We start from the raw sequence: 25203 nt of genomic DNA, 5'->3' as shown, positions 1-25203 counted from the left end.
AAGAAAACAGAGGCAAATGGAGTGCAAGAGTCCTGACTAGCGAGCACTCAGCCAGTGAAGGAGACATTGAGGGTGCACAAAAAGCTACTCGGAGGCATGAACATGGAACAAACCCATGACATCTAGCATGGCAACATTATTTTCTGTCATTGCAACATTCTCTAAGATGAAACAACTCGTGTCAGTTGCGTTGTACATCTGGATTAGGTGTTACGAAAGCTATAGCAACAAAAATGCCTCTTCCATTTCATGAATTTGGGAAAGGTTTCCGGTACTTTTCTAACCCAGTAAACATAAACAGGGAACCTGTTCTGTACATGATTAACCTCTTAATCACCAGAGCCGCATATTTTATAACACACAATTTAGCGGAGGGACATCTCTACCTCTATCGCTGTTAGGCAGGTGGCGCAGCACCGCTCCTTAGGTTGAGCTTGGGTCCCCGGGGCGAGCTCAGTTCTCCTTGGAGGGACAGTGGTAGTTTTAGAATACTAGTTTTTTTGTTTGAGTCTTGGCCAAATCATTGCTTGGTGCTCTTTGTGGTCACCCTTGTCTGTTATAAAATAGCATTTCTAACCCAACCAAGCATAAGCAGAGATTCAAGACCTCATAATGTGGATAACACATTGAATGCAGTCTGCGTGGATTTCCATTCTAAGTGCCTTCAGAAATATATTATTTTTTGGTCTAATTTAATATTATTAATAACTGATCTAACAAATCATTTTTCAGAAGCAAGCGGACCCACCATACCCATGAATGGTTACATAATTAAATCCTTGATAATCAAAAGACACTTGCAGGTCCCCTTCCTACTTAGGCACAAAGAACAGCAGCGTCTTTGTCGGGAACATTCATTGCTGAGTAAATCATCGACTCAACATGTCATCAAAGTTTTCCTTCAAAATTCTGGCTTCTGGTTTAGTCAATAAATGTATACGCATCCATGTAGAATTTCTGCTCCGAGCCCAGATCAATAGGACAATCATAGAGTCCCTGATTATGGAGGGAATGTATCGACTCCTTTGGCATCATAAACATCCACGGAATGTTGATCACCCTCTACAACAGGGAGTACACTTGGAGATATTGCTTATTAGGCATGGTATGAGAAAACGTGGCTCACAGAAAGGTTTAGGGAGTCTTACAAGACATACAAAGATGAATGCAAAAAAAAGATGAGGAAGATATATTCAAGGGGTCTCAATACATTGACGGTATACGTGTGTGTGACCAGTGCACTCCGAAAATATGACAATAATGGAAAGACACTAATGCTAACAAGCATAAACGTACTCTTATGGCCATCAGTCTTCATGCTGGTTCCGAGCCTGCAAGCTGGATCCAGAGGAGTGTGAGGGTATGTGAGGGAGTGTGAGGGAGTGTGGGGAAGAGAGAAACGAAATGAGCGAACCAGGGGATACGAGAGAGGTAGAAAAGAGAGAGAGAAAGTGCAACAGAGAGAGAGAGAGAGAGAGAGAGAGAGAGGAAGATAGGGACAGAGAGAAGATGAGGGATAATGGAGATATCAAGAGAGAGAGAGACTGACAGAGAGACATAGAGAGATAATGTAGAGGGCAAGAGGGAGAAAAGGAGTGAGAGAGAGAATCAGAGGATAAAAGAGAGGTAGAAAAGAGAAAGAGAGCGACAGAGAGAGACAAAGAGAGAAACAGAGAGAGAGGCATATGGGGATGGCAAAAGAGAGGGAGAGAGTGAGAGAGAGAGTGAGAGCGAGAGAGAGAGAGAGAGAGAGAGAGAGAGAGAATGTAAGGAACCATCAGAGAGATGTACCTATAACTGGTGTCCACTGCCATTTTGAGGCTCTGATTTCTAAAATGAATTGACTTAACCCCCATGCCCTAAAGATGGATACACAGAAGAGATGGAGCTTCGATCAGGGAAGCTGCACACACAGTTAACCATTACACATGCTAAACAGAAGAAGAAAACCCACTGTTGCGAGACACGACTACCCACAAGCCACCTAGCATACAGGCAGGTGAGGGTTATTTGTCTCCTGGGTAGCCGCTCTTCTTAACCGTGGAATCATTTTCTACAGTGGCCGCCGCAAAAGTGAAGGCAAAAATGTGCGAATGGCCACAGGAATCGGAAAGACACTGCTCATCGCGGGTGAGTGTTGCCACAGCCCTGAAAGAGACTGCCATACGATTAAAGTGAGACATTGGAAAGAGAAAGGGAAATCAGCAGAGGAAAGACTTCCCTTTTGACAGCAAAAGTCTTGGCATGAATTGGACAAATCCGTCGCAAAGACATCCGTTTGTAGGCGCCCTGCCCTTTGGGAGGGTTAGAAAGCGAGATGTCATCTCCACAGTTATATCATATTAGGGTGCACTGAACTTGCATGACTCCCTGGTGCTGGTCCTGGAAGGTGATGGTGATTCTGTGAGTCTATGGAATGCTGTGCAGGCCTTCTGTCCCCGGTGCCCCACAAAGGCATGTTCATTTTACTTGTGGCCATTACCTTGGACTCCAGGAACAACCATCATTTTCCCAGGGCTCTTCTTTTCCTGTAGTGACATTGGGCATCTCTCTGGTGTCACTATTTGCATTGGAGAGCTCACTGGACTGATGTAGGGCTTGTGGTGATGGGCTGGACCACAGGACATGGGACATGCTAAGCAGACCATGGCACTCATTACGAGGTTGCCAGTCACTTTGACTTACCGTTTCCGCCGCCTGATATCTCGGTATTGGCAGGCAGCGGCGGAACAGTAAATTCCCATTCCTGTGGAGCCCCATAGGACTGAACCGTGAGTAATGGTGCCGGTGCTTCAGTGAATATTCTACTTGTAGGGGCCTGAACTACCAGGAGATCAGGCCTGCCAGTAGTTCACAGCCCCTACTGGCAGACTCCCGGTGAGCCGGTTCAGAAAAGGTGCCGGTAACGTTGTTACCTGTACCTTATTTCTGCCCTGGCTCACTCATAATGAGGGCCAATATGTGGTACCGGAAATGAATGGGGTAACCGTAACGGGTGCTGCGCCTGTGGCATTTGTAATACGGAACACCTGAGGGAACAAGGTAGGTCCTGAGCACGTGACAAAGGGATCCATGGTAAGCCACACAGCAGGCCGCTGATGGATAGCCCGGGGCTCTAGATGAGGACTCCTGACATTATTCTCTATTATTATCACAACAATGGTTATCACAGGATGCTGTGCTGGACCTTTAACTGGGCATGCCAGAGACAAATGAACGAATAAGGTTCACACACTTGAAGCACCACCAGGATTTTGTGGTACTCTGATGAGCTCTTTGGGTGCTGGCAAGCTGGCCAGTCACTTAACAGACCGGATTTCTGTGGAGTTAAGCCCCTGTTCCAAGGGCTGGAACGGGGGGTAACGGGCCAGCAGCCCAAGGTAAAGGGTCGAGCAGAGCGAGGGCCATTAACGAGGGCTTCGGGCCATTAGTCCTCCATCCAGCCCCTGGAATTTAAGGCCATTAGCACCCGAGGCTACTAAAGCAGAAACACAGTGTGCTAAAAAAAGAAATTATTTTCCTTCATTCAATGGGACATGCGTGGGTTCCAGTTGAATGAAGGAAAATACTTTTCCAAGATGGCCACCATGGAAATGGAAGCGGGGCTCCAAGCCCCTTTTCCCTTTCCATGGGGGCCTGCATGAACGGAGAGGAAAGAGCAGTGGCAACGAGAAGTGCCGCAGAAATAAGGTAAGTGGGGGTGGGAAGGGACAAAAAATAAATAAATAATGGGACGGAGGGTGAGAGGAAGATTGCGGCAGTGGGAGCCGGCTGTCAGGTGGAATGGAACGCTGAGTTTCACCGGCGATTCAAGGCCGCGTTTCTAGCCACCTGATTGGTCTGCTCCGCCGGCCAGGTTGCTAATCCGTTTTTCAGTCATCTTTCAGACACAGTTAAGGAATGTTCTTTGTCTTTTGTGAGCTCCAGTTTCATGACCAGTGTTGAAGACTTTCTTGCGCAGGCGAAGGGGTCCGCTAGCGCCTCCTCTTCATTTACATCAGAAAAAGTTGCCATGCATTCACCATAGCAATGGCTGCATTTTGGAGGCACACAGTTAGATGCCAGCCTCAGGCGCAATTGCACACATCGGAGGGGGGAGCAAGTGGGAGTTGGCTCACATTTAATGATGCATCCCAAATTCACAAAAGGGTTGCCCTTTGGAAAATGCAAGCCACAGCTTAGCATCTTCCTGCGCTTGATTGGAACAGGCACAGGTGATGCATAATGCACGAAAAGGCCATTTCATTTCTGACCACTGCTACCCTGCTATTATGTCTATCTTTCTAAAAAGAAAGGCATGCACACATTCTCCTCTTTTAGCTTTTCACAGTGTCACAGCTTTTTACCAGCCATGCACTGCGAAGCGCACGGGGTCCTGGGAGCATGAAAGGAGACTGAGCAACATTCGAAGTGGTACACAGGCCCCCAGAAACATGTACAGATCACATTTCTGTATGAAGTCATTTGCAATTTCTTAGAGTCATTTCAATGAAAATTGTGCGTCCTCTGCACTTATGTTTGACCCATGTAATTGTTTAAGGCTAGACCTACATTTCTTTTAGTTTTCTGCTCTTTTCCTTTTCAGGGCACCATGGGGTACACATCTCTATAAACCCCTGGACAGGAGGATTCACCGTTTCGCAACGGATGCAGGGAAATTATGATGTCCTGAGTGTTGGGCCGTTACCAAGCACTAAAGCCCTGCATAATTGACATTAATATTGATCGTTTATTTGTATTGCGCTCGTACACAAGTGTTTCAGAGTGCAACGAGGCGAGGGGAACAAGGGAAAAATAAAACAACCATTTTACTAGGCCCAGTGACATTGAGAACACGCAAGTGCAGGGGAGAGGGAAAGGGGAAAGTGCATGGGATGGAGGGGGGGGGGGAATATAAAGTGCTGAGCAAAGGAATACAATAAATAAATAAAAGACAATAAACAGTGGTAGTGCAGCCAGGAAGTGGCAAGTGCTAGATTTAAGGCAACAAACTGGTGGGGCGGTGTAGTGAATACATTGCTCAATAGACACAGTTGACTGACGTTCATGCAGTGAGATCCAGACGTTCTGCAGTCAATACAAACCCATGGATCTAACACACCACTTTTGGGCGCCGCCACTCCCTGGCCAACTAATTGTGCCCAGGATCTCCAGAGTGACCATCACACTCTTGTGTCTACTGAGCGGAGTATTCACTACACCGCCCCACCAGTCTCCATCATGCAACTCTGAGGGAAACTGTGTAGAAGCTTTACTGCTTGCATCGTTCCTTTGACGATACCACACAGACAGAGTTACCATTCACCCCCATCCTGAAGAAGGCCATGCCAACAACTAGCTCCTATCAACCGCTACAGTTGGCCGAAACACTACAGTGTCGATCTGTGACACAACGCCTTGTCCTACCATTCTGTTTATACATGTTGTTGTGTGTTATGTTTTACGATAACCATGGACCATCAGTAGTCCTGGCCAGCACTTACTCTTGTTTGTATTGAAATGTCAAATTGTTCGTTAGAGATTGTGAACTAATGTGAGGTAAATACCCTCAATATTTAAGAGGTTGCTACACAGCAGTACCCCTCATTGTTCAAGTAAAAAACCTGTCCATTCACTGTTGCTTTGTGAATAAGTAAAACCTTAGTAGTTTGTTACTATTTTGAGATTAAATAAATTAATCCATCATCTTGCTGTCTTGATCTCCCATCCTGATTTTTTATTTATTACTTATTACCCCCTGGGCATATCAGGACATAGCCAGGCACCCTTTATTATATATTTGGACCCAGATGGTTACAGGTCAAAGTGTAGGGGTGGAAATTGGGGTTAAGTGAACGGTGAGCGATTGGCAAAATGCTCTTTGAAGAGCAGGGTCGTCAAGTCCTTCCAGATGTTTAGGATTGAAATGTACATGTAATGTTTTTGCTCGAGGTTGCACTTAATACCATTGTTTCTAAGCACTTGATGGTTGGGGAACTAAGAGAACATCACAGAGAGAGGAAGAGCTTTGCCCACAGTCCTACTAGTGGATCCAGTGCGGATGGAAAGAGAAGTGGGGTTTATCCACTAGACATCTCCTCCCTCCCTGTGTTGTCTCCTGGAGGGTAGGTTCAAGGTGATTCACATCATGCACTCTGATCCACAGAAGGAAGTGGACAAGGCTAGAAGACAACCAACAGAGATGCATTCATTCGTCGCTCTTGCCCACTTGTTTGCAGGCCCGTTTGGTCGAGACCGACCTGTTCGCAATTTTTAAAATATTTTCATTGCAAGTATATACGAGGGGATGGCAACAGGTATTTAATTATGGTGGCAGGATGTGGGGGATTCACGGGGTCTCCCCCGCATTTTAACTGCGATGAAATGTGTTAAAAAAAATATGCAAACAAATGGGCCTCGAGCACATTTCGACAAACAACATCATACAACCATTGCCAAAGTGTGGGGTCAATCAGCGATCGTCTGAACAACCAGTCACCGATAAAAGTAGACGATGGCCCTAGGAAATTCCACAAACGGGAGGAGAAATGTAGCGGCAGGTCAGGTAGCGGAAGTCAAAATAAGGTGGGGAATGACAGAGGCAGTCAGCAGCAGAGGTACACTCACGCCTTGAAACACTTGTGTATGGGCGTGTTATAAATGCCATATCATATCATATCAGGTAGGAGCTTCCTGAGGAGGTTGAATCTGCAGGGTTCTGGAGGAAAGGCATGGACTAGTACTGGCAAGCGGATGTAATGGCAGGGGCTTGGTGATGATCATGCAGTGCCAGCAGATGACGGGGACCCAGTACAGTGGAATTGAGAACACAAGGGTGACCAATGGGCAGAGCACCAGAAGGTGCTGTCATCTCGGGCATGCATCTTACACCAGGAGAACCACGCCACATTACCCAGGAAGGCTCTTGAGAGGCTTGCTGCCTGTCGGGTACAGGCTTGCATAGGGAACCAGACAGAGCAAGGACCATGAAGGGAACACAGTGAGAGCTGGGAGACAGTCTTGCTGTTGCATGGTCACTGGATGAGGACTTGAATTTTACTTCAACAGTGTACAGATGCCAAGATTCTCTGATGCTCTTTTCACGGGCCCTGTGTCTAGTTGATGGCTGCTAACCTGGTGTATGTGACAAGCTTGAACTTATATGTGTGCCTACTTATGTATTTTCACCGGCGACTCTTACATTTACTCCTCTCCTCAATCTGGTCACAATGTCCCTCAAACTCACCCCTTTGTAAGAAGCCCCCTGCTTCCCGCCAAATCTGATTTCTTATCTATTGTACATGCTTTTGTGAAAAAAAGAGCATTGTTCCTCCTATTGATAAATAAATACATGTTATGCTATTTTTTGGAACCCACAGAGAACTGCATTTCCCAATTCAGACATCATAGCACTGACTCCCCACATTAACAAGGAGCGTTAAGATAGAATGTAAGTCGCTCTTAAGTAGCTCCCTTCTGCCATTTTCACCTGCATTGCTCAGTAAGGGAAGGGGGGGTGTTAATGGGGTGGCCAGAGAGGCAGATGTGAAACATGTGGCCTCGAGGGATGCCAGTTTGAAGTACCAAAATCATGATATTTGTTCTGTTTCAATGGTTTTGGCTGTTTTGGATCTGTGTTAGCAGCTGATATGGGGTAGAGGGTACGTAATGGTAGTGCTAAAGGGGAGAGCTTAGTCGTGGCTGGATTATTGTTGATGTGAACACAGATAGGCCTACCATAGCTGCATTATTGATGATGTGGACACTGATAGGCCTGCTGTCCAGACAACTGGTCGACTGTAAATTGGTCGAAAGACAAATGGTCGACGTAATTTGGTCGAAAACAAAATGGTCGATTTTTTTATTTTATTTATATATGTATTTTTTTGGTTTTCTTTTAGGGAAAAAAGGGTTTTTTAGAAAAAAAGGGGGTTGAGGGGGACCCCCCCCCCAAAAAAAAGGGGTGAAAATAAAAAAAATACAAATTCGACCATTTGGCTTTCGACCAAATTGGTTCGACCATTTGTCCAGTTGACCAAATTTTTTCTACCAAATGTCTGGCAACCGATAGGCCTACCATAGCTGCATTATTGATGATGTGGACACTGATAGGCCTACCATAGCTGCATTATTGATGATGTGGACACTGATAGGCCTACCATAGCTGGATTATTGATGATGTGGACTCTGATAGGCCTACCGTAGCCGTGTGAGCAGATTTGTGTGTTGAGTAAGGTGATAGGAGGTTTAAGAGAGGAGTTGGTTAGTGGAGAGAGGGGGAGGCAGATATATGAAGGGTACATGTAGATGAGGTGAGCATTTGGGGTGGCCATCCATAGGGATGGTATTGCCACAGATAAGGGTGTGGTGTGTGGAGGTTTTAGTGCTGGTCTAGCGCTGATGCCAGTTGAGCTGATGTTGGTGTTTGTCTCATGCCAGTATAAGTTGCATAGCCAGGCATTTAGATGTTTCCTGGCAATCAGCTGTTCCTTTTCTCTGTGGCAGTGTTTGTGAAAAAAGTGCCAGAGTCTCGCTTGGAGAAAGAGGGTCCCCTGTGCCAATCACGGTTGAAGCTTGGGAAGATGCAAGTGTTCCCGGTGGTCAGTAGTGTGTGAATTTCATTTTGCTGGATTCTGGGACCCGGCTGTGGAAGTCGCAGTGGGTGATGAACAGAGTTGTGCAGGGAGCCCCGCATTTGTTTGGGAGTTCATGGCTGGGCTAGTGGAATGGGGAAGTGTAATCTATAGCACACGTTAAGAGCAGCCGTGGCTACAGACTCCAGAAATATAGCCATGTTATTATAATCTCTAGGCTATAACTGTCCACAAACAGCATTTCATATTTTGGCCACAGCAACATGGATTTTCTTCGACTTTGAGACATGCATACTTTAGGAGACATTGTGGCACCCCAAAGGTCAAGTCACACAAATTGGGGTTTCAGCCACCTGATGCACAGAGTGCAATGAAGGAGGTAAAGACATGTCTCGGGAGGATAGCTCAGGGGCAACGTGCTCGCCTTGGAAGCCAGACAACATGGAGCACCACAAGTTCAATCCCCGGGTGCGTGCTTAGAAACCTCTGGGTATTAAGCGTGTTATAAATAACCTATCATGTGGTAATGCCTCTTTGGACTTTTTAACAGACACATTAAAGAATTCCCAATTTCCATATCAATGCCAGGATTTAGTTAATCAAGTCAGAGGAAGGATTTGGCTCCCCAACGTACGGTAGAGTGATGGCAGGTGAGGGGGAGATGATCCAGCACGATACACCATCATCATTCCCTGATGTGCCACCATTTCTAGGTAAAGCCAAAGGGGTAATGGCCATCTGCTTCAGCTACATATGTGTTCTCAGTCCTTACCAGAAGCCTATTTGGGGTGAGAATGTCAATCTTTTTTAAGTGACTCTGGTTTAGACCATGCCTCGGGCCACACCATTGCTTCTTGAGATAAATCCAGCAGGCCAAATTGCTGGATCCTTGCGGTGAACCAAATATTTGGAGGAGGGCGGCGGGAGGCGTTTACTGTTGTTACCTATTGCAAAATGTTAATACAATATATTAATATAATATATTTTCTGTACTTTGATGTTCTGTCATATGTAACCTTGCAACCTGATCTGCGCCCAGATGCCTACGGGCCAGGTGCGCACTACAAATGAATAAACAATTACAACAATTACAAACAAATTTTAAAAAAAAGTAAATTTAAAAAAAAAAAGGTCTCTGTATAAGTAACCATTTGTACTGGTCCAAACCAGAATTGAAAACAGCAGGGATTTTAGGGCAATGGTGTTAAGAATGCCCTTCCAAGCTGGATCTATCCTCGCAAAGGGTTGGGGTGCACTGCAGAAGAATGAGGAGGGGCTGGAGGAAATGACTCCCTTGTGATGTGCTTCTACTGTGAAGAAAGAGCTCTGGTGCATTAGGGGAAGATATTGCTGAGTCAGCCTATTGGCATAAAGTCCGAGTCACCTTCATAGCTTCTTTTGAAGTGTACCTCTGAAGACACTGTAAGGCCTAGAATCCAGGCACACTAAGTGAGTTAGATTGAGCACTCAGGGTTGTCTGATGTTCTGATGACCAAACCATCAAACACTTGCACCCTCTCAGGATGGGTGACTTGAAGACAGAAGCAATTTTTAGGAGATATTCCCGTCCCATGACCATTACTTGAATAAGGCTTATTCCGTCCTGACTAAAAATTCTATGATGGACATCTGCCATTCTCGATTCCAAGAACAAATCATCAGAGAGCAAGAAAGGACACGGCCAATGGACGCTGGTGATATAAAAGATTCTAGCAAATGGTGCTGAATTGTATTGAAAGATTTTAAATGGTTCAGCGCTGTCCACTTTGCTTGCTTCAAAGGGTAGCTTTTCAGTAAATAATTCCACGAGAAATTCAACAACTATAGGGTCACATCTCTCCATAGTGACAAAGCAGCAGTTTTGACCCCGTAGCTGGGCTCGGGGTTACACACACTTTCAGAGTTTGCTCATGGGTTCTGATCTGACCCAGGTTGGTAGGAACCAACACTTCACAACATCTGCAATTTGCCTGGCGATTTGTGCGGAAGGACCGCCTGATTCCCTTTGCTTTTCACAATTGCAGTCATCAGTTTCATGCAATACCACATTCGTAGCCATCAATAATGGTCACCCTTTTTATGTTTCAGGAGATATCACATAATGGCACCCTTGTCTGCTGCACAAAATGGCACCCTTTGTTTGCGGTCTCACCAGGGAATTCAAGGCCTGATCATATCTTTTGGATTGGCTTTGCCCCTAGGCCCCTACTCATCCTGATTCGGCGGTCTTCAGAATTAAACAGATGACTGCATGTCACAGGGCTACCATCGTTTACTGACCGGCATGTTCTTTTAGAACCATGCCATTTTGTATGTTACTCCACATTGTTTGGTTAAAGTAAACCAAACAACAAATTGTGGTTTTCTTGCATACGGGTTTGATTTTTTGTGTGTAATTATAGCCCTGATCTGAAAAAGGCTCAGCCGAGCCGAAACACGTGTAATCAAGAAGAGGGCATCTTTGTTTTGACTGAGTAACAATTAAAGCAAAAACAGTACCTAATGGTGCAGAGTCCGGAAGTTTTTCCTCTAATCTTAAGCATGCAATGACGGTTTAGGCTTTTTACCGTTACACTCCAGTGAACTGCGACACTGAACATACATGGTACTACTATAATCTAACCCAAAGGAGAAACTAAGGATTGATAGGAGTCGCCTGGCAGATCAACTTTTAAGAAAGCCTTTTCTCTGATAAAGTAAATCAAGACTACAACTGCCAGAATGAGTTTGGTGCCCTTTCCTTTCACCGCTTAACTCTGACGCACTTGTGCATGCCGGTCATCATACCGCTCCCTCTCCGTGTCCTTACCGTGCCATGCTGCTGTGCTGCCTGCATGCCCGGCCAGCATCAGTGCCTTAAGTGGCATGAGAAATGGAGGCTCTTACGGGGGTATGGACTAAAAGGGTCATGGCCTGACAGCTGCATTCAGATCAGGTACGTTTCTCCTCTCTGAATTGTGGTGCGGACTCCCGATAGGTACCCATTTCCATTGATCATCACCCTGTCCCCCAAGAAGGGAGGCCGTTGAGCCCTTTATCTCTAGTTAAATGGGTACCTGGTGGGAGTCAGAGCCACAATTCAGGTAGTAAAGGCCTTTCTTCTAAAGTCTGAAGCTCTTGCTTATTCGCAAGAGCTTCAGGCTGTAGAAATAAGGCCTTGGCTGCTAGCGACCTGATGGCCTGGGGTTACCACTGTTCTTCAGATAGCATCAGCAATGCCCCATCTCAGACAGAATTCTTGGGTACTGCCGGGGCCCAGGCCCACTTAACACCCTGCCCACCATACCGCGCCCATATCCACCACGCCTTTTTTCACCAGTTGTTGGTCTTTTTCCCTTATCCAGTGCTGGCTCACCTCAAGACCTAGTCTTCCTCAGCTAGCCCCCACACCAACTACAGTTTTCAGTTAGAGATGAATTTTGAATGTCAGGCCTCTGGCCGCATTTTGATTGCGTTCCGTTGGCAGCATACAACGGTGCAGGGCTACAATCCGACCGGAATGCGATATGGGCTCAAATGAAATCCCAGATTTTGGGGCACGGGGTCCCTGGGGATTAGGAATCATTTGGTAATCATGTGGTAGCCACCTTGCTCCTGAGGTGCCATCGCCTGTAACACAAGCCAAAGAAAAAGACAGTTTCTTCGGTTACTTCCGGGGCAACTTGTCACCGTCGGCCTATAGCAAAGCTACATTAGCAGATGGTGAGTTTGCATTGGTCGACAGCGTTTTTCCGACTCAGGGATGACAAGGATACGACGCGCTTGGCCTAGTTAATACCGAAAAGCTTCCATGACGGAGCACTGCTCTCGTGTTGCTGGAAGTAAGCCCCAGCGTGTGCCTACGCATTTCTTAAATCTACCCTGAGGAGACTAGACAGATCACTCCCAAACACACACCTGAGAGAGAGAGAGAGAGACCTCTGATGAAGGATGGACCCGGGCCGCGCCATTCTTTATTGGGCTGTTACACTAGAGCCTGAGAGCAACGGGCACACAGTAAGGTCTGAGAAAAATAACAGCTCATGCCCAGAAAGGTTACAAAATATGATGGATGCCAGGCCAGCGGCCCTGCTCTGTCTTCCCTCCCCGCTGGCCCGTCCTTGCAGGGATAGCTCTCTCTCTCTCTCTCCAGGCCTCAAACTGCCAATGGCGGCCTGTGCCTGTTCCATGCTCCTTCCTGGGCTGATGTGTGTATACTACTCCTAAGTAACCCGTGGAGGGTAAGAACGTGCCGTGCCAGCTTATTGGGCAGTTAAGCTAGTTTGGGGGGACGCCCCAGGCTTACAGTTGAAAGTGGTTACACTCAGGGGTTCACTTCAAACGCTGGCAGATAAAGACTTTGATAGGGGCCTTGTAAGAATTGAATACAGAACCTTCGCATTTCACGATGATAAAGAACAAAGGTTTAGATCAGGGGTCTGCAACCAGTGGCTTCGCAGATGTTTTCGACTACAATGTCCATGATCAATCCCCATTGACTATGCTGGATAGGGCTGATGGGAATTGTAGTGCAGAACTGGAGAGTCCAAGACTGCAGACCCCCTGGTTGAGAGTCCAAAGCTTATGTACATGGAGGGGCGACATTCAGCCATTGCTCTCATGTTCCAAGGGGCCCAGATGTTCTCTTTTGATACAGAGCGGAGGAGGGCCCTCTCCATATTTCCATCAGTTCATAGTTTTGCACACACAGCTCTAAGCAGCATTAAGTCTTTGTTGTTCCAGGACAACAAACATTTTGACCTGTCCCCAATGTATGCAGAGGCTCCAAATAAGCTCTTTCAGGGACGGAATTCCAAACAGCAGGAGAGGCAAGGTGCAAGTCTGGCACAGCCAGAGGTGGACTGGGAACCAAAACTGGCCCTAAAATGTGTTTAAAAGTGGTCCCAAGCAGTGGCGTCACCAGGAATCAAATTTAGGAGGGGCACCGAGGGGACCAAATACAAAAGTAGGGGGTGCCACAGACAAAACCGGGGGCGGCTATGTAAGATAATGTGTGATGTCAAAGGTACTCCTGCAGAGAGGCTTTTGTACACACCAACTACACACACCCCACTGCACCTCCCCTCCCATCAGAATGCAGGCACGAAACCATTCAGTGACTAATGGGCCATAATTAGCACTTTTGTGCGCTGCATTCTGATTGGAGGGGCTGCAAGCTGCTCTGCACACTATGGAGGTTGCTGTGCAGAAGCCGGGCCGGAAAACCTGAGAAGTGGCTCATGCTCATCTTCATACCGATGCCAGAATGCAGACCAAGATCACTGCTAGCTTTGAGACAAAAGGAGAGTATCTGCCATGTGATATGCAGAAATTTGCCTTAGTGAGTGTTACAAATAACACCAAGTACAGAGAACACGATCACTGCTCGCCTTAGGTAGGGGGGCACAAGGCGGGATCCAGGGTTTCAGAGGGGGGGGCACGGGCCCCACAGTTGCCCCCTAGCAACGCCACTGGTCCCATGTTACACAATATGAGCAAGTACACCCCCCAAGAGGAGCAGAAAACACGAGCACCCTCTCGAAAGAAGCCAGTGGTGCAGAGGCCGACCAGGACATCTCCAGAGTTTCCCGAAGGCCAGTGCAGCACTGGGCACAGCTACAACTCAAACACACCTGGAGAGAAAGCAGTAGGCTGGTTCCAACTTTGGGAACTGTCTCTGGTGCCAACAAGTGAGAGCAGAGTTGTATTTGCCCTGCTAACAAAAGAGGGACATTCCTTGCTAAGGTGCTACCAGCACCCTGGTCTCCAGCTTTCTTCCACACACACAATTGTGGGTGGTGGACTGTTGAACTAGGAAACCCCCTGATTAGTCACCAAACCTCATACCCCTCTCTGGCCACTTTCACTGCCATGCTACAAGTTCATAATCTTGAAAGCCATGATTGCCGAGGGCACACTTCCCCTAAATTCCAAAAGGGTTCCCATCTCACTCCCTGGGGTCAGATCCTACCCAGACTGCTGTGCCCACTGCAAATACTTTTTGTGTCCTACAGCCGCATATGGCATTTCCTGGCAACACGAGTGGGTTCAGGACAGGACGCAGTCTTGGCGTCCTACAGCAGCAATGGTGGTGATCAGATGGTCAATTCATAGCTCATCGGCAGGGAGTAGACCAATGAGACCCCTCACGGAAGATGAGATTTGCATATCCTCATCTTGCCAGCAATGCCAGAGGCTGGGTTAGAAATCCCACGTGTGCAGCTCCACAAAGTACACATTCAGAAAAAGAAATAGGATAGAAAGAATTTCAAGATGGCGATTTGAAGCTAGCATTATTAGCATAAGAGAACATTATTCCCAGCAGTATTAGCCTGCAAGCCAAAATGCTGCTCTTGTGCTTAGCAATGGACAGTATTAGATAAGATATTCTCCACTCATAGGGAAAGAAGCTGTAACCTTTTCTCCTAGTGTTTTAAAATACCCTGTGGTTGCCAGACAGTCAGGTCATGCTTAAACAATGGAAAGCCCCACGTGCCAGAGTATTTAAAAATAGATACATAGGTTGGTATCACCAAACAAACCTTGCTAGTGTCCACTCACTATGACATTGGAGCTAACAGCTGATCGTGCACCTCTCAGAAGCTTGATATCATATTTTATTAGTATCGCGCTCATACACAAGTTCTTGAGGTGTGAATCCTTACACTAGACTTGTGCACTATGCAGCTTTCACTGATTTTGCGTGTGGATATTTCCACAGTTCTTTAGATCCTGCATCGCTCAGAAGCTCGTCGTAAAACTCTTTGCACTGTTGTGTGGGTTCTATCCTTCTCAGACACTTGGGTCCTATTACTAGTTGGACGGGGAAAACCGGAAGTATTTGAAAATAACATATGGGGCCTCATTACACGGACGGCGGTAAGGGTTAACGGTCACCGTTAATGGCAACGGTGACCGTTAACCCTTACCGCCGTACTAAGAGGTCCCTTTGCGGGTTGGAGGAATTAACGCCTGCTTCTTGCAGGCGTTAAGTACCAACCCGCTAAGGGACCTCGGAGCTAATTACGGCACCGCAAAATTGCGGTGCCGTAATTAGCGCCTTCCCCATTCCCATAGAGCCCTATGGGGCAGAAATGGGAATGGGGAAGGGCAATGGCGGAAGGGGGATTTACCGCCCCTCCAACCTTGGAATGGGGCGGTAAATCCCCTTTCCGCCAAGGCGGTGCCGGTAATTTACCGGCATGGTCCAGGGTGCTAATAGCACCCTGGATTACCGCCTTCCGTGTAATGAGGCCCATGGTCTACTTACGGGTGGGTCAGGGACGTCATTTCACCAAAATGCCAGGGGTAGCGTAAGTGACATCACACGACCCTTGACCCCCTGATGACATCAAAGGAAGTGTCATTTGACCCCGCCCCGAAGTGATATCGCGGGTAGCGATGGAACACAACATTTCACCCGTTAACAAAACAGGAAGTGGCAGCACATAGAATTGTACACTACGAAAAATATAGTTATGATATCACAATGTGATGTACATTTCATACAAGAATGGATCGCCATATGTATCATTAAGATCAGTGTGTGCAGGCCCATATTACCAAATGACTGTGATTGCAAGCAGACGTCCATGACCAAATTATAATGATGTGTTATTATATAGCACTTACGCTTAAGCGCTTTATATAGACAAAATATACACCCAATATCACCCAACCTGTGTTGGTACTCATTTATCGACCTCAGAAGGATGAAAGGCTGAGTGAGGCATTTAAGAACAGACTAAATCAGTGACTCATCCCCTGAAGTATGCCTGAAATAAACATTTAATGAGCCTATTAATTATTATATAGAATTCCAGAAAGACACATTATTTGGTATTCCTATTCTTTCTTATTTAAAGTCAGTGCTGAAAGTGTTAGACTTGTGGCACCTCTGTTCTTATTTTTCTTCTTATTTTTTTTAAGGGGCCTGAACATGAAAGACAGCCACTCCAGAAGTAAAGAGCCACAGGCTAGGAGCTTGCATTACAAAAAAAAAAAATATTGCGACCTCTGGCGACCCCTAAATGACGTCCCTGGGGTGGGTTTTGGAACTGAAAAACAAAAAATCCACCTGCTTTTTGTTGAAGCTCTTACTGTCATCAAAAAGTGGCAGTAATGTGTCTTGGAGAGTTACCACGTTCAGTATTATCCCTTTCCCCAATCAGGTCCTATGGGACTTCAGAATTGGGTGTAGTGATCACCCTAGGATGACCCCAAATCAACCTATACATTCCAGCTACTGCATGTGGTAACAATAATTGAGTTTGGCGGTATTATTGCAGGCAGGACCTTCAAAATCGCTGTCAGGTCTTAAGAGGCCAGAAACTTACCACATCACCACCATCCTTCAGAGGCTCCATTAGGCTCCCCATTAAAAGTGGATGATGGCTCACAATTGCCCTCCTCTTGTCTAAGGTGAACCACCTGCTTTCCGATGGACAACTATCTCAGAATGTATCAAGCGCCGGTGGCACTGGAACTTCTAGAAGCAGGTCCATGCTGCCCTTGCCAACCTAGACATTTAAACAGCTAAACCCCTTCAGATGGGCCTTCACAGGCTTGGCTTGGAATAGCCTTCCTCTTCACATCAATTATGCATATCCAGCACAGCTGTTTTCCAAGATCAGAATTTTGTGATCTCAGTGGTCAATGATTGTTTTTGTCCATTGGACGCTGTTCTTATGTCATCTTGGTAGTGCTTACGTTTTACTAAAACTGTTTTGTGAAATAAAATAAAAGTCAAAAATTCAATGTGCCTTTCATTCTATGTCATGGTATCTTTACCTGTGTTCCCTGCAATGAACCCTCATGCTCTCTCTGTTTCATTACAGAGTGAGTGCCAGCGCCATCCGAGATGAGCCTTCCCCATGGTATGAAGACTGCTGCTCCGGTGCCAGTTGCTAGGATGCTGTTTCTGCTGGCACTGGCCTGTGCCAGCCCCTTCATGGACCTCCGGGAGAAAAGCCCGCGGTCCCTTAATGTGGCCATCATCTTCAGCGGCACCTCCTACCCACCCGAGAGTGCCAGGTTTGGTCCCTCTGCCTTCAACAACTTCTCCATGGAGGTGAACCCCGTGTCGGTCATCCTGAACGACACCAACCCCCGCAGCCTGATCCTGCACATTTGTGACGTCTTCTCCAGCTTGCGCATTCATGGTGTGGTTTTTGAGGATGACACCCGCACGGAATCTGTGGCCCAGATCCTTGACTTCATTTCTGCCCAGACCTCAATGCCCATCATTGGTATCAACGGGGGATCTGCAATCGTCCTCACGCCCAAGGTAAGATACGTCTACAGGAAATTGACCGTATGAAAAAAGGATTTATGTCTTAGGGTTCTGTTTTAGAAATGTGCTTTTGCTGTTTGTGGGAGGTGGCACGTCTTGTCTCACAGATTCAGGTTTTCAAGAATTTGCTGGCTGCAGGGCCGGAAACTGTGGCGGTGGACTTTCACTTTGCATCCGTTCATCACAACAACAAACACACCGCACAGAGCCTTGCACAAAAGCACACGACAGACACCGACTGGATACCACATCAAAAAGCTCAGCGAACGGTGTTCACCGAACCGAAGCTGTCAACAGCACATCACAGCTGCCTTGCTCTTTATCCAAACTTTGCCCTACTAACATACCCTAACTGACCCCCCTTACTTTCAGATCCACCACAAGTGCCAGGGGACCATTACGGTGGTGATAGTGCGCAGTATAAATATCCTTTAACATTAGCATAACTTCTGGAGTGGCTGTTCCCCATAATCCTCCTGTCACACCAAATGCAAGTCCTTACAGACATTCGTGAAGTTTGCATCTCTGGATTGGCTACGGCCCACATCAGATATATCACCCTCATCACACTGCTCATGGCACGAGAAGACAAGGGACACGTGATTTTGGTAGCAGTGGCTTAGGCAAAACCTTTTTCGCAAACAGCATTGGAAGAAGGTATTCACAAAAGCACTGACTAATATTACCGTACAGGAACATGAAGTGTATATATGCAGACACAACCCATAAAATGAAAGACACAATTATTTTAATTTACTAAGGGCACACTGCCTATGCTCCTCATGGGCTAGATCTTGGCTCTCAAAGTCGCGACTACACGGGGTTTCGAGGACAACCACTGATTATGCAAATAACTCCCATTCACATTCACTGCATTCAAATACATTTCATATGGCAATCCCGAAAAGATGGTGTGGCTCTGGACCTTAGGGACCGGACCTGGAAGCCGTTGGGATAAATAGAGAGAAGAAACAACAAGAATCTAGATGTTTTTACCAGCGTGTAGGTGTCTTTCCAATAACGCGCGCCAGCCTCTGTGCAACGCACTTTGAAACAGTTCCTTGCAAAAATTGTTGGTCGAGAGGAAGAATTTAGAAGGAAGAATTTAAGAAAAGGGAAGCGTGTGACGTCGAGACAGCGAATGTTGTGGAAGTTAGAGCGAACGCAGCTAAATCTGAGACTTTTATGACCCGGAAAGGAAGCAGGGCGATGGGGGTGGGTGGGGCTACAGTGTCTGCTGAATTAAACAACGCAAGTTCTTTAATTGTGCAGCTTTCAGAACCCCCGAGCAATATCAGCCCACAGGAGCTGAATTGTGGCCCCCAGGTGTGTCTGTGAAACCATGTCGACCTGGACAGAATGTCGATCAACCCCTTTTTAAGCCAAAACTATTGCATTGGAGTACAGATAGGGAGGAATCACACATGAGGAGGAGCACTTAGTCCGTAGGTGTTGTTTGGTTATATGCCCACCCTTTGCCTGCCCATTCCATGCACATTCATATGGCTATACCTACCCAATCCTGCCTCTGCTGGTCCAAAAAACCTACTCATAGGAACTCTTTGAGCTCTCTTTAATCAAGCCTTACGATTAGGCTTTGCATTCAAAGTTCCTTCCAGTGTTTGTTCAAAGCAGTCATCTGAGAGTTAATAACTTACACGCTACTGGTGTATAAAAATGTTTTACCAAGCCTGCCTTCTGCCACTCGATTTATAGACACTCTGCGTGTCCTTCATAGAATTCATGTTAAAAACAAGCATTGGCAAAGCCACTGAAGTACCGTTTAAAACAAGCATTAGCAAAGCCAATCGTTTTGGCTTGGGCATACCTTTAACGTATTTGCCAGGCACTGCTATTAGATGCCCAGGTACTCGCACCATTTTGCACCTACTACCAACAATGGGTAGTTAATACCACATTGGCTTTGCCTGGCAAGTGCCTTTCCCAGGCCAACACAGAAACCCAAACTGTTGGCATTGCCAATGCTTATTTATTTTAAATGGTGGGCCTCCCTTTAGCTCTGTTTGCCCAAACGCATCCTCCCATTGCAGTTGCGTACACCTTGGATTGCCCTATAGTGTTCCTCAATGCCCCCCTGCTCTTTGGGGCACTGCCGTACATTTGGTCGAATGTGCATCATCACAATGCTGTCATGATAATGGCCAATCGAGATGCGACATATCGACAAACATTCAGAATCCAGGTTGCATCTAGGATTCTTGTTTCTTAAGGCATGCACCAAAAAAGAAAAACATCTAACCGGGTTGCTGCCTCGTTACATTGAGCGCCTAGTCAGGGATGGAGGATTCTCAGTGGAAAAACCGAGAGGCTTTCACTGGGGAGGAGTCAGGCTGATCGGCTACCGGGGATAATCAGATTGTCCGAGGCAGCATTACATCCAATGTTGATACCTGACCACCACCTTGCTCCTCTCCATTTGCGGTCAAGTTTCCTGGGTGGGAATATCAGCATCTAGTTTTACGTTTGAGTCTCTCCCATCACTTCACCTTTTTAACACCAACTCCCCGAAGTCCAACCCCAGCATCCAATATGTTTTTCATGTATGGTTTATAAGTGGTATTCTGGGAAATGTCCCTTTTAAGTAGATTAATGTGTACAATTGTGGAATAGTTAGTTTCCTCTATTTATCCCTACCCACAACCTTACACTTTCTCCTGTCGCCTCTCCCAGCCTTCGGGCACATCTGGGAAACCTGTCTTTGTCACAGACAGTGACATGTGTTTCATCTGAACTTGTTAACTTGTTAAGGGTAGTAGGTAAAGTGCAGTGGTGGTTCTATGTTGTTTCATCCCCAGTTTTGTTTTGATTCATTTTTTGCTGAAACCTTTTTACTGAAAAAAACGTATAGAATTCTCCTCTATTAACTACTCCCTATTTTCCAAACCATAGCCCTTACATCCCCTTACCCTTCCCTATATTTTCCGATACATTTTTCGTTTAAATATTTTCAGGAAAAAACTCATCAAAAAATATACTGGCGATGAAACAACGTTGTACGAATGATAGATTCACCCCTTTCTCAATTGCCAGGACAGGACTTCATGTAAGGAGGGAAGGGTGAGTGAAAAAGGTAAGGTAGGCTTATAAGTAAACTAAACTCCAAGACAGCATGCCAATGAGCCAGGTGAAGAAGAATGCTAGAGAGGTGTGCTATTGGTAACAACTGCCTCTGGAACAAATAGGACAAGGACATGTGGTCCACTCACTGTGGCCAAAGAGACACATACAGATAAATATGAATATCGGTTCTGAAACCATCAATCAGCTCCACACCTCTAATACACCAGAAGGGATCCGAACAGATTGGAATAAGAAGCAAATTATAAACCTCCTTGTCCAATTTTGGTAACGTGGATGGAACGGTAGGCTTATCCCTGAAAGGTTGTGGATCGTTGGTTAGTTTCAACATAAAGAAAATACAATTATTACCCAGTGATGAAAGGGACTGTCCAGTCAAGGTTGTATAAAAAAATATCGACTTTATTTATATCACAACAGACAGTTCTAGCAATACTATGAATTACAACCCACCATGTAAAGGAAAGCAGAGGATAGATGGTTTCAAATAAGGAAAAAGGATGCACTCTGGATGCACTCTGGATACTGATAGGGGGTGGTCAGACGGGTTAATAACCATAACACAAAGGGAGCCATGGGTCTTAAAATGTAACTAGTGGCCTTCTGGGAAGGACCAGTGGGACAGAACCACAATGTACCTTATTTGGCTCTAGATGTCCTTGGTGCCTAACAGGGTCAAGTCAGCTTCAGGACACTTTGCAGGCTTCTGTAACAGAATTCAAGATGGGAGTCAGCAGTGGGTATCAGGGGGCACGATGGTTCGGCGAGCAAAACTGGGCGAATGGCTGCAGGCTGGCCTTCACAGTGGATCGTGCTCAGGAATCGTTGTCTCAGTGCTGGTCGAGAGTTCTGAAGCATTGGTGGAGATCTCGCCGTTGTCAATCAGTTGCAGCTCGAGGAACTTGACTGGCTCAAAAATGTCCTTAAAGCGGACGTCAGTAGATGCTCGTCGAGGCACTTCTCCCAGCTTCTTCAATGGGCTTGTGTCGCCATTTAAAGCAGATGGCCCAAAGCTGAGGAGTGTGCGTCAGGCAGCTGCCTTGTCCTTTGTTGGTTCCATGTGTTAATATCCCAGCAAAAATATTAACATACAAGAATGGTGCCATATTTTACGGCAATATTAACCCATTAAACCTGCGTGGGACACCTCCACAACCCTCATATTATTTTAAAGGGAGTGGGGGTCACCAGCACAACCCCCGCTCCCATTTACCCCAAAAATGATCCCCACTAATAATATTGCCTATATCCGTTCCCGACGACCATATATATGGCGATATTATTGGTGGGGCTAACATTACCTGATACCCTATTTTGTAGGTTCAGAGACAATGAAGCTCTTCCTACCTAGGAACTTTGCTGCAGAGCCTAGCAGGGTATGTTGTATGCTGGAGAGTCCTCTGGGGTCTTTATCTCCACCTGTTCCATGGGAGATTTTTTGGGGAGGGATATGGCTTCCATTTTTGGAGGTCCTGGCCTTCCTCCACTGGCAGATGATGTAAGGCAGACTGTCCCTTCAGCCAGGGGCCAGGGTTGAGTTCTTCTTTCTACTCCTTGCAAAGTCTTCAGATGATCTTCCAGACGAGGGGTTCAGCCCACCTTTAAAGCCAAATGGGCCAAAGTGATTAGTGTAGGGTAAGGCTATTTAATGAACCAATCCTGGGGTCCCCACCAACAATCTCCTGTATGCATGAGGTCATAACCAGAGTGCTTTACAACAGGAAAGGTAAAGGGGTAAAACATGTGATACTAAGTCCCACCCATCTTCCTGTCTGTTGTTGATCAAAGAGTCTCTCTGGTTAATGGATCCCTCTGTGATTCCTGTTTAAAGTGGCAGGTCTCCCTTGAAGCTGCGACAAGACTAGACTCTCTGGCTCCTGCAAACCACATTCTCTTACCTGATGAATTGGGTCCCCCAACCAGGGAGCCTTACTGTAAACACAGAGCATCAGGCATGACACTTCACTGTCTATGACACTGAGGCTGGCAGCAGCTTCAGTTTTACACAGTTGCATATGAAAGCATGTTGGGGTTTCCTGTCTCCTTTGTTAACCTCTGAATCCAGGCTCCCTGTGGGCCTTTTTGAAGTACACCTTATTGGTGTGGTTACCGCTGCCACCAATGAAGGGCCCAACAAAAGAGCAGGGCGAATCCATGAAGCTTTTGTTAGTTAATCAGGCTGGCCATGGCAGGGAGAAACTTGGTCTTCCCCATTCCTGGAGATGAAGTGGTTTACTCCTGCCTGTCACATTCCCACTAAATACGACAGGACGGACTGTGCCTGTAAGATGTGTCCACCCAGAGTACGCAGGTCTACATGTTTGTCATGGTGTTTGCATAAGAAAATGTGTGTGGATTAGCCCCACACATTTTCCTGCGGTTGGTGTACCATCATTACATTTAATAAAACATTTTTAAAAAGCCCAGGCGAGCACACACCCGCCTTGTGGATGGTTGTATTGCTCATATGTAGCCCGTTTCTCTATCCGCTGCAACACAGTAGCCTTTCTCTAATCTCAATTCTGACTTCACTCTTAAAGTATGATTGCACCCCTTCTCTCACAGAGGTGATTTTGCCCACGTGGCTACTTCTGGGGAGTACTTCCGAGCTGACCAATAACCTCCACAATAAGTGTATTGTTTACTCCTTCTTTTCCCTGACTATTTGCCACCAACCAAGTTCATAATAGTGCCCTGTTCACTGGGGCTGAGGCTAGCCCCAGTGAACAAAAGAAGAAGGGCAGGATGGGAGAGTGGGAGGGTTATTGAAAATGGCACCCTAAGTCAGTGGAAGTCTGCGAGCAAGGGGGCAGGCCGGCGGAAGGGTGGACAGCTCAACATTAGTTGCAGCCCCTGAGCTGAACCATCAGCAGATGATCAGCGGGAGGGGAAGGAGAGAGAATGGATGGCCTCATCTACAGCAATCCCTTGGGGATAGGAAGGAATAATTGATTGAGACGGTAAGGATTAAAGGGGACAGAAGAACGATTGATTTTGCTGTCATTATGTTGCTGCCCGGAGGGTTAAACAAACGCACTGACAGAGGGGCAGGAAGTGCTGAAGAGAAACGGATGCATCCTCATCACCATAACGCTCCCAGGGGGTGGGAAGAATGCACTGAATAAGAGAAGCATGAAGGCGGGGAGGGAGGTGGTGGGGGGGGGGCATTGTGCAATTCTCCAGGGGCGAGCATAAGCAAGTGCCACAGCACAAGAGCAGGAGTGATAGGCCAGAGTTCAATCCATTGTATATGAAATACAGCAAATTAGGGAAAGTCTCGCTGACTCAACACCATTGAACACATCTACCTGACCGTACAGCAGCGGTATTTAAACCGTGGGAGTGGCGCCCCTAGGGGGGCTCATAAGCTGTCGAAGGGCAGCGTGAGGCTCTTCCAAAAGGGAGCACAGTGACTGTTTTTAATGAACAATGCAAGAAGATATGGCATCTGCCAGGTGGGGAAGGGGAGGCGGCCACAATATCTTTACTCAAGGCAGAGCTTAGCGGCAACAATATTACTCAAGGGAGGTTTAGCATGAAAAGGCTTGAATACCACGTCCATACATCTATTTGCGAACACATATGACAGACTGCAAAGGAGGAGGAACAGGTGGACATTGACTCTGCTGCCCGCGGATCACACGTTGGTAACATGGTGCGGGGGAAGACTATTGATGCGATCATAGGTTGCGGCGGAATAAACTTGATACGAATTAACAGAAGGCAACTGGGTTTGCGTTGCTGGGGTTTGAGGGTAAATGACCCTACGAATAGCTGATCCTCGATGCTTGCCCCATTGATCCTCTTGCAAGGCTCCGCCCACAGAATTTCTTTCCTCGCCCCATTGGACTTCAGAGAGATTACCTTTGATTCTGTAAATGTCCCCCGGTGAATCGGTGCCAGTGTCTCGCGTAAGTTGTCTATTGCAGCCTCACTGATTTTAGTGGTGACTGCACAGTCTCTTGAATAGTAAATAATGTTAATCTCATCCCACAAGGCCAATTTAGTTTTTCCGTTATCTCTATCTTTAACCAGTTAACGGTGGCTAATATTGTTCTATGTTAGCCACATTTAAAGCTCTCCGAAGCGGCGGTCAAGTGGTGTGAGATCTACACAAACAACACTGGCTGTTTGCGTTGGAAGACCCTCAAAGAACGTCAGACAAATTGAGAAGGCCCCAGCATTTGCCAGAGGTTGCAGGAAAGATGAAGTCAGCTGCGGCTGTGGTATCCATTCAACAGGGCGCTTTGAGGCATGGGA

General features: G+C 46.6%; 1 protein-coding gene and 1 long non-coding RNA gene across 3 annotated transcripts in view; one reads left to right on the top strand and one right to left on the bottom strand.

The window, feature by feature from the left end:
• Positions 1-25203, top strand: part of GRIN2D (glutamate ionotropic receptor NMDA type subunit 2D) — a 1678351-nt gene that overhangs the window by 632329 nt on the left and 1020819 nt on the right. For both annotated transcript variants that reach the window (XM_069637325.1, XM_069637330.1), the window contains exon 2: positions 17390-17838. In XM_069637325.1, the coding sequence (XP_069493426.1) occupies positions 17413-17838 (426 nt within the window). In that variant the 5' untranslated portion in view covers positions 17390-17412. The remainder of the gene's footprint in view (positions 1-17389; positions 17839-25203) is intronic.
• Positions 1-25203, bottom strand: part of LOC138526530 (uncharacterized) — a 618058-nt gene that overhangs the window by 261821 nt on the left and 331034 nt on the right. The gene's annotated exons all lie outside the window — the stretch shown is intronic.

This window comes from Ambystoma mexicanum, chromosome 1q (genome assembly GCF_040938575.1).
Source record: "Ambystoma mexicanum isolate Mex_15411 chromosome 1q, UKY_AmexF1_1, whole genome shotgun sequence".
NCBI classification, from domain to species: Eukaryota; Metazoa; Chordata; class Amphibia; order Caudata; family Ambystomatidae; genus Ambystoma; species Ambystoma mexicanum.
The sequence above is the reverse complement of the archived record's forward strand: the minus strand, read 5'-3'. Positions and strand labels throughout refer to the sequence as shown.